This window comes from Mytilus trossulus, chromosome 9, assembly GCF_036588685.1.
Source record: "Mytilus trossulus isolate FHL-02 chromosome 9, PNRI_Mtr1.1.1.hap1, whole genome shotgun sequence".
Taxonomy (NCBI): domain Eukaryota; kingdom Metazoa; phylum Mollusca; class Bivalvia; order Mytilida; family Mytilidae; genus Mytilus; species Mytilus trossulus.
Window position 1 is genome coordinate 65,980,943 of NC_086381.1, and position 14,655 is coordinate 65,995,597.

The window sequence follows — 14,655 nt, forward strand, 5'->3', positions numbered from 1 at the left end:
AGCTAGATACCCCAATGATGATTATGGCTAAGTTTGGTTAAATTTGGCCCAGTAGTTTCAGAGGAGAAGATTTTTGTAAAAGTTAACGCCGGACGCCGGACGACGAGGGACGACAGACGCAGGACACCAAAGTGATGAGAAAAGCTCACTTGGCCCTTTGGGCCAGGTGAGCTAAAAATATACCTGCATCTATATCTTATTTACAATAATAGTAAATCTCATGTTTTGCTATGAGATAACATGAGGAGGTGAACAGTCAGGTATTGGAAATATTCCAATTTCTTTTTTTAACTAAAGTGATGAATTGACACATTAGTTGTAATGACAATAGACACAATTCTCACTTTACAAACAAATATAAACTCAAGAAGTGGTCAAATTTTATTTATGATGAATTTTATAGAAAAGATGACAAATATAAATAATAAATGATAATATTAGTACAAAATGAAATGTTTAAATAATGTCAAGCCAAAGTCTAGCTTCAGTTATCAGGGTATGTCAGTTGGAATCTGTTATAGTCCTGCATGCTCTGAAAATTAAAACAGAAATCATAATAAAGGTTAATTCTGAAATTATAAAAAATGACAGAGGGATGACGGAAATGTACTTTAAAAACACCATTATTTATTTACCTTTTCAAGAACTTCCTTAATGTTTAAAAAAAAAAAAAAAAAAAACACTTTAAAAACACTTTAAAAACACCATTAATTATTACTTTTTCATATGTTTAAGATCTTTTCTAAAAAAAAAATTGAAAAAAAGAGATTAAAATCCCATATATTGAGTTTTCAAATTCTTCAATAGTAACAAATCAAAAGGAAGCTTGTTTCCATGAAACCATACAAGGAGTAAAAAAGTGTACAGGTTCCTTTACATAAGCATTAGTAATTGAAACACTATGCATATGATCAACAATGTACATTCATTTTTAATGAAGTATCTTCTTAATCATTTATCTCATGAACTTTTTACAATTTATTTTTATCAAAATTAGTGTCTTTTCTTGGCTTGCTATAAACATCATATATAGATGCATCACTGTGACTTTGATATGAAGAACAGGCAATAAAAACACTGTTCCTTTGCTTTCCCTATGTACGCACTGATTTTGTGTCATGGATATATATATACCTCATATCTTTGTTATCCTGTTAAACAAATGAAAGTTTTTAACAACCTTGACTGGCTATACAGCCCTTGCACAGTCGGTAAATCCTGTTAAAATAAAATCTCACCTCCTTAAATACAGCACTCCCATGGACCTGTGCTGTCAGTGACAGTAAACCAGTATTTGTCAGTGAGCTGGTTCCATTGGTCTGATCAAACTTCAAATACAACTGTCCATAATTATGATATTTAGGATATTCATCCACTAATGGTAGCTCTATGTGCTCTACAACTTCTGTCTCTAGTATGGCAATATTGAAGAACTGGAACTAAACAAATAAATAAAATACTGTAAATTTAGAAATCATTGCCTGCATTTATTATTAGAATTTTGTCATTTTAGACTAAAATTATAATTTTTGCAATATTAACACAAGACAACACACTATTTTTTTAGGTATCCCCTCTTCATTCTATATTACAATACAAATAGTTAATAAAATAATATCATAAAACATACAAGAGCCACTCTAAAAAGAGTTATGAGAGACTATAAAAAATGTATACACATTATTAACACTAAAATTAGCAATATAAAATACATCTTCTTTTAAAAAGTTCTTGCATTTTGAAATTTTTCTAAAAATGCAAATTTTAAAATTGCAATTATAACATTTCTTTCAACTATAAAAACATCCTTGAAAATTATTCAATCATTGATTTAAATACATGCTATTGGTACCTACCTCATCAATATAACCTTGGTAATAGTTACTGCCATCTGTTCCTAAGTACAGGAATGTATCTGCTGTGGAGGAGTATTGACTCTGCAATAAAAGTAATAGAATAAAGCAATAATTTAGACTCCTGTAATTTCAACAAACACCATTGAAAATCTTGTTACAGCCATTTTCATACTTTTTAACCTTTTTTGATATCGAGGAGTACTTTTGAGTCATACTATTTTTTACTCTGGTGTCTTCGATGAATATATTTTCGGTAAATGGCATTGTGGTTAATAATAAGTCAAGTCTAGAACTTAAAAAATTCTACAACATCAAAGGAGTAGGTCCGGTAAGGACTCATTTTGGCCTCAAATTTCAGTTTCATCTGACTAAAGATTTTGACCACTTTTTAAACACTTAAGTGTCTATTTCACTTGATTCAATAAGTTTTTGTGAAAGATTTTAACTAATTTAGTCATTAAAAACGATCCGATTCAAGCTCAAATATGAAAAATCTCTCAAATATGCCAAAAAACGTCACTTTTCAGATGGTTTTTGTCAAAAATGAAAGTGGCCGCATCCGTGTTCATCCACAACCTTTATATATGTTATGTATTATTATAAAATACAACTTACATTTCAATATTAAGGATGAACACGAATGCGGCCAATTTCGTTTTACACGGAAACTGTCTAAAATTTAACTAAAATTATAGAATTTTGAAGATTTCAGTACTTTAGCATGACTTAATGGTGATACAACCCGATATATGTGCATTGTATCGTCAAAAACAGCCCATATTTATGTAGCAGAAGCATTCAACTGTACGATAAATAACTAAAAATTTACATTTTAACAATTTTGTAAAACTGCCATATTTTGGGGCCAAAAATGGGTCTTACCGGACCTACTCCTTTTATAAAATACAAAACAGTGAAATAAGATATTAATCATGTGATACCAAATTTTGCTGATTTTTTTAGGTATAGATAAACCATAAACTTAGATGTTCAACTGAGATTTCCATAGGCTTGAATGAATATCTTTGTAAAACCATGAAATCAAATGCAACAAAATTTAGTTCCTTATTTCATGAATATTGGTACCCACTAAAATAAATGAATTTACAGTATTTGCTCTTACCAAATCTACTGGTTTTATATCTGTTGTCTGACTGGACAATGTCCCATCAATATAAAGCTTTAATGCACAGTCTGAAAAGAGAAAAAGTTGTAATTACTTAAATATTCAACAATATTTCAGTCATGGGAACTTATTTTCATAAAACTTTATAGGTAAATTGTTAACTCATCATTATCTAAGTGTTGGACCAAATACTAAATGATTCTTGTGATATCAGAATTGAAGCATTCAGGGTAAATAAGCCTGAAACTTCACACAATGATATTTTATATGCCATTTCATGTACTAAATTATCTCCCCATAATTTTTTAAGTAACTTTTTTAGACCTGACCTCCCTGGGCACCTTTTAAACCAGAGGCTCTTAAGAGCCTGTGTCGCTCACCTTGGTCTATGTGCATATTAAACAAAGGACACAGATGGATTCATGACAAAATTGTGTTTTGGTGATGGTGATGTGTTTGTAAATCTTACTTTACTGAACATTCTTGCTTCTTACAATTATCTCAATTTATAATGAACTTGGCCCATTAGTTACAGAGGAAAATATTTTGTTAAAATTTACAAAATTATTAAAAATTGACTATAAAGGGCAATGACTCCTTAAGGGATCAACTGACCTTTTTGGTCATGTTGACTTATTGTGGATCTTACTTTGCTGAACATTGTGGATCTTACTTTGCTGAACATTGTGGATCTTACTTTGCTGAACATTATTGCTGTTTACAGTTTATCTCAATCTATAATAATATTCAAGATAGTAACCTAAAACAGCAAAATTTCCTTAAAATTTCCAATTCAGGAGCAGCAACCGAACAACCAGTTTTTGGAGTCATCTGAAAATTTCAGGACAGATCGATCTCAACTTGCAAAGCAATTTAACCCTATTTCTGAATTCCTCTTAATGCTTTGGTTTCAGAGTAATATAAGCCAAAATCTACATTTTACCCCTATGTTCTTATTTTTAGCCATGGTGGCCATCTTGGTTGGTTGGCAGGGTCACCGCACACATTTAAAAAAATAGATACTTCAATGACAGACGACGGAGGCCAAGTGATAAGAAAAGCTCACTTGGCCCTTTGGGCCAGGTGAGCTAATTAATCTGGATTTGCCATTGAATATGAACCAAAAGTTGAAGACAGAGGGACTGATTGGCATACACAATGAGTGTAGTATATAATTACCAGTCTCATCATATATCAGTACCACGCTTGTCCATTGATCTGCAGTGACAGCTGAGGCAGCTTGTACTGTTGAGTTTATATACTGTCCATTCAAAATGCCATTTTCCATCCACAAACATATGGTATGATTCTCATTACACAATATGGGCATTTCTGTTGTAGGGTACCCTGTTTCCACCATAACCCATATATCTATGGTGAAACTGAAAGAAGGGAGATAAGTCATATTTATTTGCTACTGCAACTTTTTGATACGATATTTAAAGTTTGGGAGTATCAATCACGCTTTTTTTATTTTGATTCTGGTATAAACTGAAACCAATTAACCTGTATTGCAACTAAATTAAATGAATAACTATTTAAATGGTTTAAATTGTAGAAAAAACAAGATTTAAAAATAATTTAAACTAGATGTCTTAATTGACCAGGGAACATCCTTAATTTCTTTTGCATTGGTGTTTTCATTGTTAGTAGCCTCACTGTTAATCATTCAAATTCTTAAATTGCTTTTTGTTTTTAAATTGTTTTATTTTCATTTGTCATGTTTGGTCTTTTGTAGCTTGCTATGTGGAAGAGTTTTTGCTCATTGTTGAAAGCTGTACAGTGACCTATAGTTGCTAACATTTATGTCATGTGGTCTCTTATGGAGAGTCGTTTTATTGACAATAATATCACATCTTTTATCTTATTACTTACCTGTGATATATATTAAGATCACCAATATTAGTCAAGGAAATGTAGTCTGAACTCCCACTCAAATACAACGCCATATTTTCTCGATCTGTACATTTGACTTTTAAATCAGACCACAGCGACATCTGTTGGCCAAACTGGAATACCCCAACACGTCCACCAGTTATACTTGTATCATAGATGTCACCACTGTCTATCAGTAGTGAGTTTATGTCGTAAATCTTTAATCTGTAACAAAAGATTAATAGAGCTTTAAATTATATGCTATGGAGTGCATTAAAATAAAAGAAAGAATTTCCTCAACACCTCTTTTTAAATTGAATGAAAAATTTGGTTTCAGCTAGTTTTGACATTTACATTATATCTTTATTAACTTATTTTTGCATGGTTTCAGTGTTTTTTCAGGTCTCTTCAGATATTCATTTGATACTTTTTAATTGAAAGGTTTCCACTTATGTTCGATGACAACAAAAAGACCTATGTTTTATTTAGAAAAATTAAAACAACAAAAGGTATATCGAAGGCTACATACAGTTTTCAAAAGAAGACAAATATACATGACAAACTGAAATCAGGAAAATCATTTAAAAAATATCAAAATTTTGCATTCAGTTCTAAATTCTAAAAAAAAACAACCCAACATTAAGATATGATACTTGAGATAATAACCCAAATGAATGTGGCAGATATATACTGGTACCTTACCTTATTTTACCCAGCTCTGTGTTATGTGTAAGAAACCATTTATAAGAAGTAAAGTTACTCCAGGCTACCAGGTTAGGGTCATGCCAAAGAACTGTTAACTCATTATCTGTTGTGGTGTCTAGCCATAAGGCCTCAGCTAAAGACTGTGATGGTCCACTGTTGGAATTTACTGCCTGAAATAATTTACTTACAGTTAGCATTTTCCTTACAGAAACCATTTTTTTTCACTTAATAAAAAATCTCATTTATTTAAGGAATGACTGTTATATTTTTTCTGACTAAATTTTCTGTCAGTTTTCAAATTATTTGTGCATGCATTTATAAAGTAAAAAATGCTTTTTCTATATAAATATAACAGAAATTTTCCATTACATGTCTCCAGGGTTGTATGACTCTGCCACAGTTGTTAGTCATGTACACAATCTAATATGCATACAACATTCTTAGAAAAGTCATTGAATCAGAAAGGGAAGATATTCTACTTCAAATAGGAAATTTGTTTTTGGCACATATTGTACCTTGGGAACCATTAACTTTAACTGAATTTGGCTATCTTTTAAGGTGTCTTCTGGTCATGGGTGTCACATAGCTTCCAATATTTGTATGTATCTTTAAATTCCTTGCTTTCAAATATTTAACTGATTGATCTTTGCTATACTCCACCTCATTATGGAAGGGTTTTAAGTTAAAGTGTTTTTTTTATTGAATATCATATTCTACCAACAAATAAACTCAAACAATAAGCAAGTTTAACAAAAAAAAACAAAAACAAGAATGTGTCCATAGTACACGGATGCTCCACTCGCACTATCATTTTACATGTTCACTGGACCGTGAAATTGGTGTCAAGACTTTAATTTGGCATTAAAATAAGAAAGATCATATCATAGTTAACATGTATACTAAGTTTCAAGTTGATTGGACTTCAACTTCATCAAAAACTACCTTGACCAAAAACTTTAACCTGAGCTTCACACTATCTTTTTCTTTGTTCAGTGGACCATGTCATTGGGGTCAATACTTTAATTTGACATTAAAATTTAATTAAAAAGGTCATATCATAGCAAACATGTGTACTAAGTTTCAAATTGATTGGACTTCAACTTCATCAAAAACTACCTTGACCAAAAACTTTAACCTGAAGCAGGAAGAACGAACGGACGAACGAAAGAACAGAGGCACAGACCAGAAACATAATGCCCCTCTACTATCGTAGGTGGGGCATAAAAATCCTAACATAGACATCATACATGAATGTCTGAAAAAGCTTTCAACCATGGATCACATGAACTAAAAGGAGGAAAATAACCCAGATTTCCTATGCTTAATCTACTTACTGAGATATGTACACCTTTAATACCACCCTTGTATGTGGTGTTGTCAAAGTTATAGTTGTTGGGTCTCCAGGATACCAGGTAGAACTTCCTGTTGTTGGTGTATCCAAAAATAAAACCAACATAATTATCGTCTTCTGTAGAACGTACATAGACAGTACCGCTATACTCAATAGACCCATAGGACTGTTCACCTATAAACCAAGATTGACTGATAAATTTATTGTTGCTAATTATCTAGTGGCAGATATTTTATGCACACTTGCAAAGTATGTCATTATATTTAGAGGTTTATCAACTTTATTAAGTAACAAGAACTGTAGCACCGGTAAATAATTTCAATAATTCTCCTATCAGCAAGTTTGCTCTTCTAACCAGTAGTATTGCTTTCAATAAATTATTTGTACATAACAGGGAAAACAACCCCCATGCAAAAATTTTGAAGTTTTATTAAATTAAAATTATGAAATTTGTATCCTAACATTAATAGATCAAGTATAAAATTAAGATCATTATCACTTACAACAAAAAAAACTTTTGAGATCTAGCCAAGTCATCCTATTAAAAGCAATCTAGGCAATATTGATTTCAATATATTTAACATTTGCATTTAAGAATTGAATGCTTCTTTTTGTAAATTTATTGGGGTGTAAAAGCGTTGACCGAAGTACATTTTGTATGAAGCGCGGAAGCGCTTCATTCTAAAAATGTAGGCACGGTCAACGCTTTTACAACCCTATAAAGTTACAAAAAGAAGCATTCAATACTTATAATTACATTTTTTAGCTAGGATTATAAAAACACGATTTTCATGAAGTTAAATTTTTAAATTCACCTGTGCACTTTATTGTGGGACCTCGTGTCATCATGAATGAAATATTATTGTCTCATGCAACTGCTTACGGAATAACATTTGATGTGCAATTAGCCAATCAGAATAACGTATTATAATGAAACATACGTATAATGTAATTATTAGTAAACGAAACTAAAATTGAAGAAATTTGTAGAACATGTAATAACTAATGCATGATTAACAGTAAATTTCTTAAACATTTTAAAGAATTGTAATGAATTATACCTATCAGAGCTGCAGGTTTGCCAGTAGCTGCTGTCTGGTATATCTCTCTGCCAGCAGCTTTCACCCACCAAACAGGATCAGTGCTGCTATGCGTCGGATAAAAATCTACCGTGAAGTAAGAGTTGAATGACGTCTCAAAAATATTTGGGTTATGTGGACAGGTGTCGTTACTGTCATTCATACCATCACCATCAGCATCAACGGCACAGTCGTCACCAACCTTGTTACCTGAAATTTGGATCATCAGTTTTTTATCATAAAAAAAACCAAACTTCCAATTCAGATTCTATTTGTTTTATATTGTCACTACTTTTATTTTGGTAGTTTAACTTCACAACAACATAATTAAAATAGAGAATGGAAATTCCTTCCTCTGAACCAAATGGTTTCAATGAATCAAGGACCCAACTAAACCCTGTATATATAGTATTTACTATCTCAATTAAGGTTGGATTATTAACATTTCTATTCCTTCCCTTTTCTTTTTGAATTTTCAATGGATTTTATGTAAGGATTTTTATTAAGGTGAATTATACCACTAATTGAGTATCGCAATAATAAGAACTTGCATATTATCTTATACATATTTCCCTGAAATCTCAATAACAAATCTCGTATTTTTGTCTTTTCTTAAAAAATTGTAATAATAAATGCACACAATCTGAAATTACAGTACTAAATCTTTCAAATCTTTGTTTCTTTTGTTACCCATTATTCCTTGTTTATGAATTCCAACTGTGAAAACTGTTCGTATATTTAAGGAATGACTGTAACATTTTTTCTGTCTATGAAGAAATAACATGAAACATGTGGTGCACACTGAATAATGCATGTAGCGGATTATTTAACTGTGTGCACCACATTTTTTATGTTATTTCGAATAGACAGTAAAAACCTTACAGTCATTTCTTTTAATTTAATTCTAAATTCCATTTTAAACTGTAGAAAACCACCAAAAAACATTGATGACGTCACGGTTTCATGACTAAATTATGTCTATGGGCACATAACAATATAACGTCAGCCAATCAGAAGATGCGTTACATCCAAAATTAAATTATTAACTAATATAAAGAACATCTCACATCATATATAGCTTACCATCAATATCAGTTTGTAGAGCGTTACTTCTATATGGGCAGTTGTCTTCTGTATCTATAACACCATCCCCATCAGAATCAGTGTCACAAACATCACCTAAAATTATTTAAAGATTTTTTTTTTTAGATAAATCATACATGTATAAATTACAGTGTAGGTGATTGGTCTTAAAGCAAAGATGAAAATATGTCTGGTATACTGAATCTTAAACCTGATATCTTTAATGTGCTTTTACCAGGAAAATGGAATGTATAAAATGTACTGAAAAATTACATCAGCCAAACTAACCTAACAAAATCTGAAATACAGTCAAACCTGTTTTAAGGTGGTACCCAACACTTTCACTAAAATTAATTTGGCTCGTTTAATTTTCATAAAATTTTGTCAAAGTATTTACTTTGACCCTTTATCAAAACTATAAAAATTACAAAATTTTGAACCAACCGTTTTGTCAGAAAAATTACACTGGTTATATAACAGTTTGACAAACACCAATTTTGATCATTGAGAAGCTTTATATTCATTTTCCAACACAACGTCATTAAAACGTTTAGCTAACTTTACAGAGTTATCTCCCTGTAGTGTTAGGTACCACCTTAAGAGACCACTTAAGGGGGAGCAAAAGAGTGGTCTCTTAAGACAGGTGGTCTTTTAATACAGGTTCAATGTATATGAAATGTACTTCAAAGGGATAAAAATTGGTGGTCTTTTAACACGGGTTTTTGTCAATACAGGTCTTAAGCAGGTTTGACTGTACTTACCTTTAATTTCATTGCAATATTTACAAATATCAAAGCTCAAAAATATAGGTAACCAACAAATTCATGCTTTCATAATATCTATTTTAGCTGTAAATCTTAAAGATGAATGCAACAATTTAACAAAAATTTGGAAATAAAATGTTCAATGAGTTGGGTTACCTGTTCCATCACCATCAATATCAGACTGGTCTCCATTTGGTACCTCTTGGCAGTTATCATTGATGTCCAGTATACTATCTCCATCCCTGTAACACACATAGCATTTACTTATATTCTATGCAAAGCTTACACTTTGATTGCTAATATTTAAGTGCTGCATCAGATAAAATTGCTTAGTGGCTACAACTCCCAGAATGAGATGAAATTTTTCTTAAATGACTGAAATTTCTGAAAAATTTAAAAGCTAAAGTAAATGCAGCTTATTGATTTCAGACAACAAGTTTTAAATTCTATTGTGTTGCTATTATTTTTTTTTGGTAAAATACACCAAACTTTTATTTTCAAGAGTCATTATTTCAAAAGAGAAAAAAATAATAAAATTAATTCAAATCTCAAAGTTTCAATCATCAGCCATTTTTCCATGGTGAAAAAAAAATAAAAATGGAAGAATAATAGGCAAAAAGAAGTGTGAATGGACAAATGGTTATGGTGATGTTAATATTACACCCCACTCCCAAAAAAATCCAATAGTTTGTTCATAACTGATCATGGGGTACAAAAACTCAAAGGTATCCCCTAAAAACTACAGATCAAATACTATATCCAAATCACTTACTTGTCCTTATTTGTACCCCCAACTGTATCACAAGAATCACCCACTTCGTTTTCATCCGTGTCAGTTTGTGGGTTATTGGATACATTGACACAGTTATCACAAGCATCACCATGGTTATCACCATCACTGTCCTCTTGTCCAGGGTTGGCAACAAACTGACAATTGTCACTAGTATCGGCAACGCCTGTATAAATAGAAAATAATATTACATGTTTTTATTTATTTTACACATTTCTGATAATTTATCATTCCTGCTCTCTCAGTCACATTAGGCAACAAACCAGCAATCATTCCTTTTCTACGATTCTTTAATTAAATTCAACATTATAAATTTTGCCTCTTTTAACATGGAATACCTTATAATTACTTTATTCTTAAATTTTTTTTCAAAAAACTCATTTAAATAAGATATCTCTTTTTACTAAAAGATAATTTACCCTTATTAGACGTGCTTTCCATATCAAAATCGAATGAAATTTTCTTCCTTATTAAAACAAAGTCACAAGGGAGACAACTCAACAACTATGAAATGCGTATCATAAATCAGAACAATATCTTACCATCATTATCATCATCTGAGTCACATACATCACCGATGCCATCATCATCATTGTCTTTCTGGTCACTGTTACTGACAGACGGACAGTTGTCACAGGGGTCACCTACAGAATCTCCATCAGTATCTGTGGAATCAAAACTTCTGAAGTAGGGACAGTTATCCTTAAAATAAAGTGGCATTTATAACAATAACTCTGTCGCATTATTTGCAATAATAAAAACCTTTCAACAATTTCTGAATTTACAGTAATTGATGGTTCACCTTTACCAAAAAATTCATGTATCCCACAAACTATTATAACAACCCAACATACAGAAACTAAAATACTTACTATAGAGTCTATAAGACCATCATTGTCCTTATCAAAATCACAGTCGTCTCCCATGTTGTCATTATCTACATCCTCTTGGCCACAGTTTGGAATAGTCCTGCAGTTGTCCTAAAACAAAGAGAAGTACATTTAAAAATCCAAATTAAATCATTGTACCAGATACAAGTTCTTATAAAAAGTGAAAATTAATGTGATTGCATAAATTGCAACACCTTTTTCTTTGAATATGTTAATCAATAAAGTTTTTGTTTTACTTTACTCATGATTGCAACTTGCAAGTAAAAATCAAAATAATAGTATTTTTTTATATTAGTGATATTGCATGGGCTATTATAGGCTGCTTGGGGTTGGTTGCATTTATGAGTGTTAGGCATGCACAGCTTGAAAAAGATTCTTTTCAAGCTTCTCAATATATGAAAAGTATCTGAAATAATCAGAAGAATTTACAATTTTTTTCCACTCCCCATGAAATAACTTTCTAGAGCTATATACTTTTATTGTGTATCAAAAATATTTGATGGGGTATGATTTTTTCAAAATTCCAAATAAATGACAAGGAAGGGGTAGTGAATGAATGACTCAGCTGTTCACTGCTGTCACCACTGGCCCCAAATTAAAGATAGCACAAAACATAGCTAAAATCAGCTTTATATATAGTTCACTTCAAAAATTGTTTTTACAGTACAATTAATACATTACCATATAACATCCCCAGTCTGTACAAGCTATGGTGATATCAGGATGTCCATCTAAATCAGAATCTAATCCACATTGTTTACCATTACCTGCATAACCAACAGGGCACTGAAAGTGGTAAATAAAATATTATGTGACTGATCAAAAATATCAATGAATTTATTGTGATGTTTCATATATTTCGAAAAATGCGACAGGGTTATAATCGCAATAATTCAAACTCACATTTTGAATTTTTTTTATATTAATTAAACAGGACTTTTTTCAATATCGCAAAAGTCAAAAATGCGTTCTTGTCCAAAAGGACAAAATCGCAATAATAATAAAGATAATTGCACACAGTTATTTCTGAATTTACAGTATATCTATGTCAAGATGACCAACATTGTGTCTTCACTATGAAAGGGTCTTTAGCTACCACTAAGATAACCAAGTAATAATGGAATTGCAAACTACATTTTTGTTTTTCGTTCATTATTTTACATAAATAAGGGCGTTAGTTTTCACCGTTTGAATTGTTTTACATTGTCTTATCGCAGCCTTTTATAGCTGACTATGTGGTATTGGCTTTGCTCATTGTTGAAGGCCATGCGGTGACCTATAGTTGTTAATGTTTGTGTCATTTTGGTAGTTTGTGGATAGTTGTCTCATTGGCAATCATACTACATCTTCTTTTTTTATATATTATCAATATTTTGCTATAAATCTATTTGGTTCAATTCTGTAGAAACAAAGTATGGCAAAGCGTTGATATGATATTGTTATATTATCAAGGATTTTTCTTTGATACTTTATTTCATGGTGCACCTGAAATCTGTATAAATTCTTATATATAATGAAATTATAATTCATTTAACATTTGTAATCTTGGTGTTCCTGTACCCTCAAAATTATAATTAAAATTATAAGTATCAAATGAATAATAATATATTCAAGAGTATCACAGTTCTGTAAAGTTATAGAATACTTGCTTACCTCACATCTATATTCTGTAGGTCTAAGATAAACACAGGTAGCTGAACTATGACAGTCATGTTGTCCTGTGTCACAATAATTTGTAGAATAACAAAAGTGTGTGGACACACCCTCATAGCCTTCATTACAATACCCACATCTGTAACTTCCCTGAAAAATAAAAACTCTCTCATAGCTTTTGTAACAACACCTACATCATACCTGTCAACCTGTGAGGATGAAAATGCAGGTCATGACCTGCATTGAAGAATCAAATCTCAGGTCATAACGCGTACGAAGTTTTTCTAGCTGAATTTCAGTATTTATGGTACATTTTCTTACAATGTATATCAAAGATACAAAAACATCAATGCATGTTCACTTGGTTCAGTCATTTTAAATCTTATTAACTTTTGTTTCATTGCACTCTTAGAGATTTTTATAAATTTGTGTAACTCTGTCTTGTATACCTTACTTTTTGTAATAATCGACCACTTCCATGTAATATTTTAGAAGGTGTAAGGTTACTAGCTATGTTAACTTTCATCAAGTCATTTCCAATTTTAAAGGGAAATTAGAGTATGATAAAATATAGTAATACAGTAAAAGGAAGTATAAATGTAAAAAATAATTTTCAACTTTTTTTTAAATATTGTATAAAGGTATAAAAATATTGAAAAGTTATTTTTCAATATGTATTTGAATTTTATATTTTTTATGATTTAATCTTTTTCACCCATAAAATTTAAATATAAGGTATAATTTTGAATGGTGACAAATAAGGGGAAGTAACTAGTTGAAATATGTTTGTTTATGTTTATAGTGCAATTTATTTACGACCTAAAGCTTAGGTAATTGGTGTTAATGAACAGTGTGTTTGATACCAAAGCTGTCAAATAAAGCCATGCACTTAATGGGTCACTTACTTTGACAGTTTACATAGCTATAGATGAACTTCCTGTTCATGGAAGAATTACGAATTTGCCGGTATTTCAAAGGAATATTACTTATGAAATCAATCTCAAGGCTAAGAAATACGGGTGAAATCGGGTCATTTTCGGAATTCCCGGGTTATTTCAATGACCCGGCGGGTGTTCCGGGTGATCCCTCAGAATTGTGAAAATCTCGGGTCACACCCGCACAAAACGGGTCAGTTGACAGGTATGACCTACATATATATATATAGCTTGTCTATAAAATAGCATATGTGTGCTTTCACTAAAATATCCATATGTGAAGCTTCCCTACATAATAACACAAGTATGTGGTAGCAACTTGTGTTATTCATTACAAGCATGTAACACCACTAAAAGATGACTTAAATGAATTGAAAATAGCACAATAAAAAACCATTGTTAATTTTCACTCTACACTCATCAATGTCACCATTATTCATTTCGAAACGAAAGGGGACAAAATGAAACCAAATTTTTTTTTTTAGTTTTAGTCATATTTGTGATATACTATAGTAAAAGATCACAATCAAATTCAAAATTTTGAGAAC

At 31.2% G+C, this 14,655-nt stretch overlaps 1 protein-coding gene across 2 annotated transcripts in view; it reads right to left on the reverse strand.

The window, feature by feature from the left end:
- Nucleotides 1-363: 363 nt before the first annotated feature.
- The window catches only part of LOC134683268 (uncharacterized), a 69,126-nt gene continuing 54,834 nt past the window's right edge, over nucleotides 364-14,655 (reverse strand). For both annotated transcript variants that reach the window (XM_063542458.1, XM_063542457.1), the window contains exons 44-59: nucleotides 13,173-13,322; nucleotides 12,201-12,305; nucleotides 11,502-11,609; nucleotides 11,172-11,331; nucleotides 10,612-10,795; nucleotides 9,996-10,081; nucleotides 9,076-9,171; nucleotides 7,975-8,202; nucleotides 6,897-7,087; nucleotides 5,560-5,732; nucleotides 4,858-5,082; nucleotides 4,162-4,364; nucleotides 2,980-3,050; nucleotides 1,857-1,937; nucleotides 1,239-1,439; nucleotides 364-532 (exon numbers count right to left, since the gene is read on the reverse strand). In XM_063542458.1, the coding sequence (XP_063398528.1) occupies nucleotides 485-532; nucleotides 1,239-1,439; nucleotides 1,857-1,937; nucleotides 2,980-3,050; nucleotides 4,162-4,364; nucleotides 4,858-5,082; nucleotides 5,560-5,732; nucleotides 6,897-7,087; nucleotides 7,975-8,202; nucleotides 9,076-9,171; nucleotides 9,996-10,081; nucleotides 10,612-10,795; nucleotides 11,172-11,331; nucleotides 11,502-11,609; nucleotides 12,201-12,305; nucleotides 13,173-13,322 (2,310 nt within the window). In that variant the 3' untranslated portion in view covers nucleotides 364-484. The remainder of the gene's footprint in view (nucleotides 533-1,238; nucleotides 1,440-1,856; nucleotides 1,938-2,979; nucleotides 3,051-4,161; nucleotides 4,365-4,857; nucleotides 5,083-5,559; nucleotides 5,733-6,896; nucleotides 7,088-7,974; nucleotides 8,203-9,075; nucleotides 9,172-9,995; nucleotides 10,082-10,611; nucleotides 10,796-11,171; nucleotides 11,332-11,501; nucleotides 11,610-12,200; nucleotides 12,306-13,172; nucleotides 13,323-14,655) is intronic.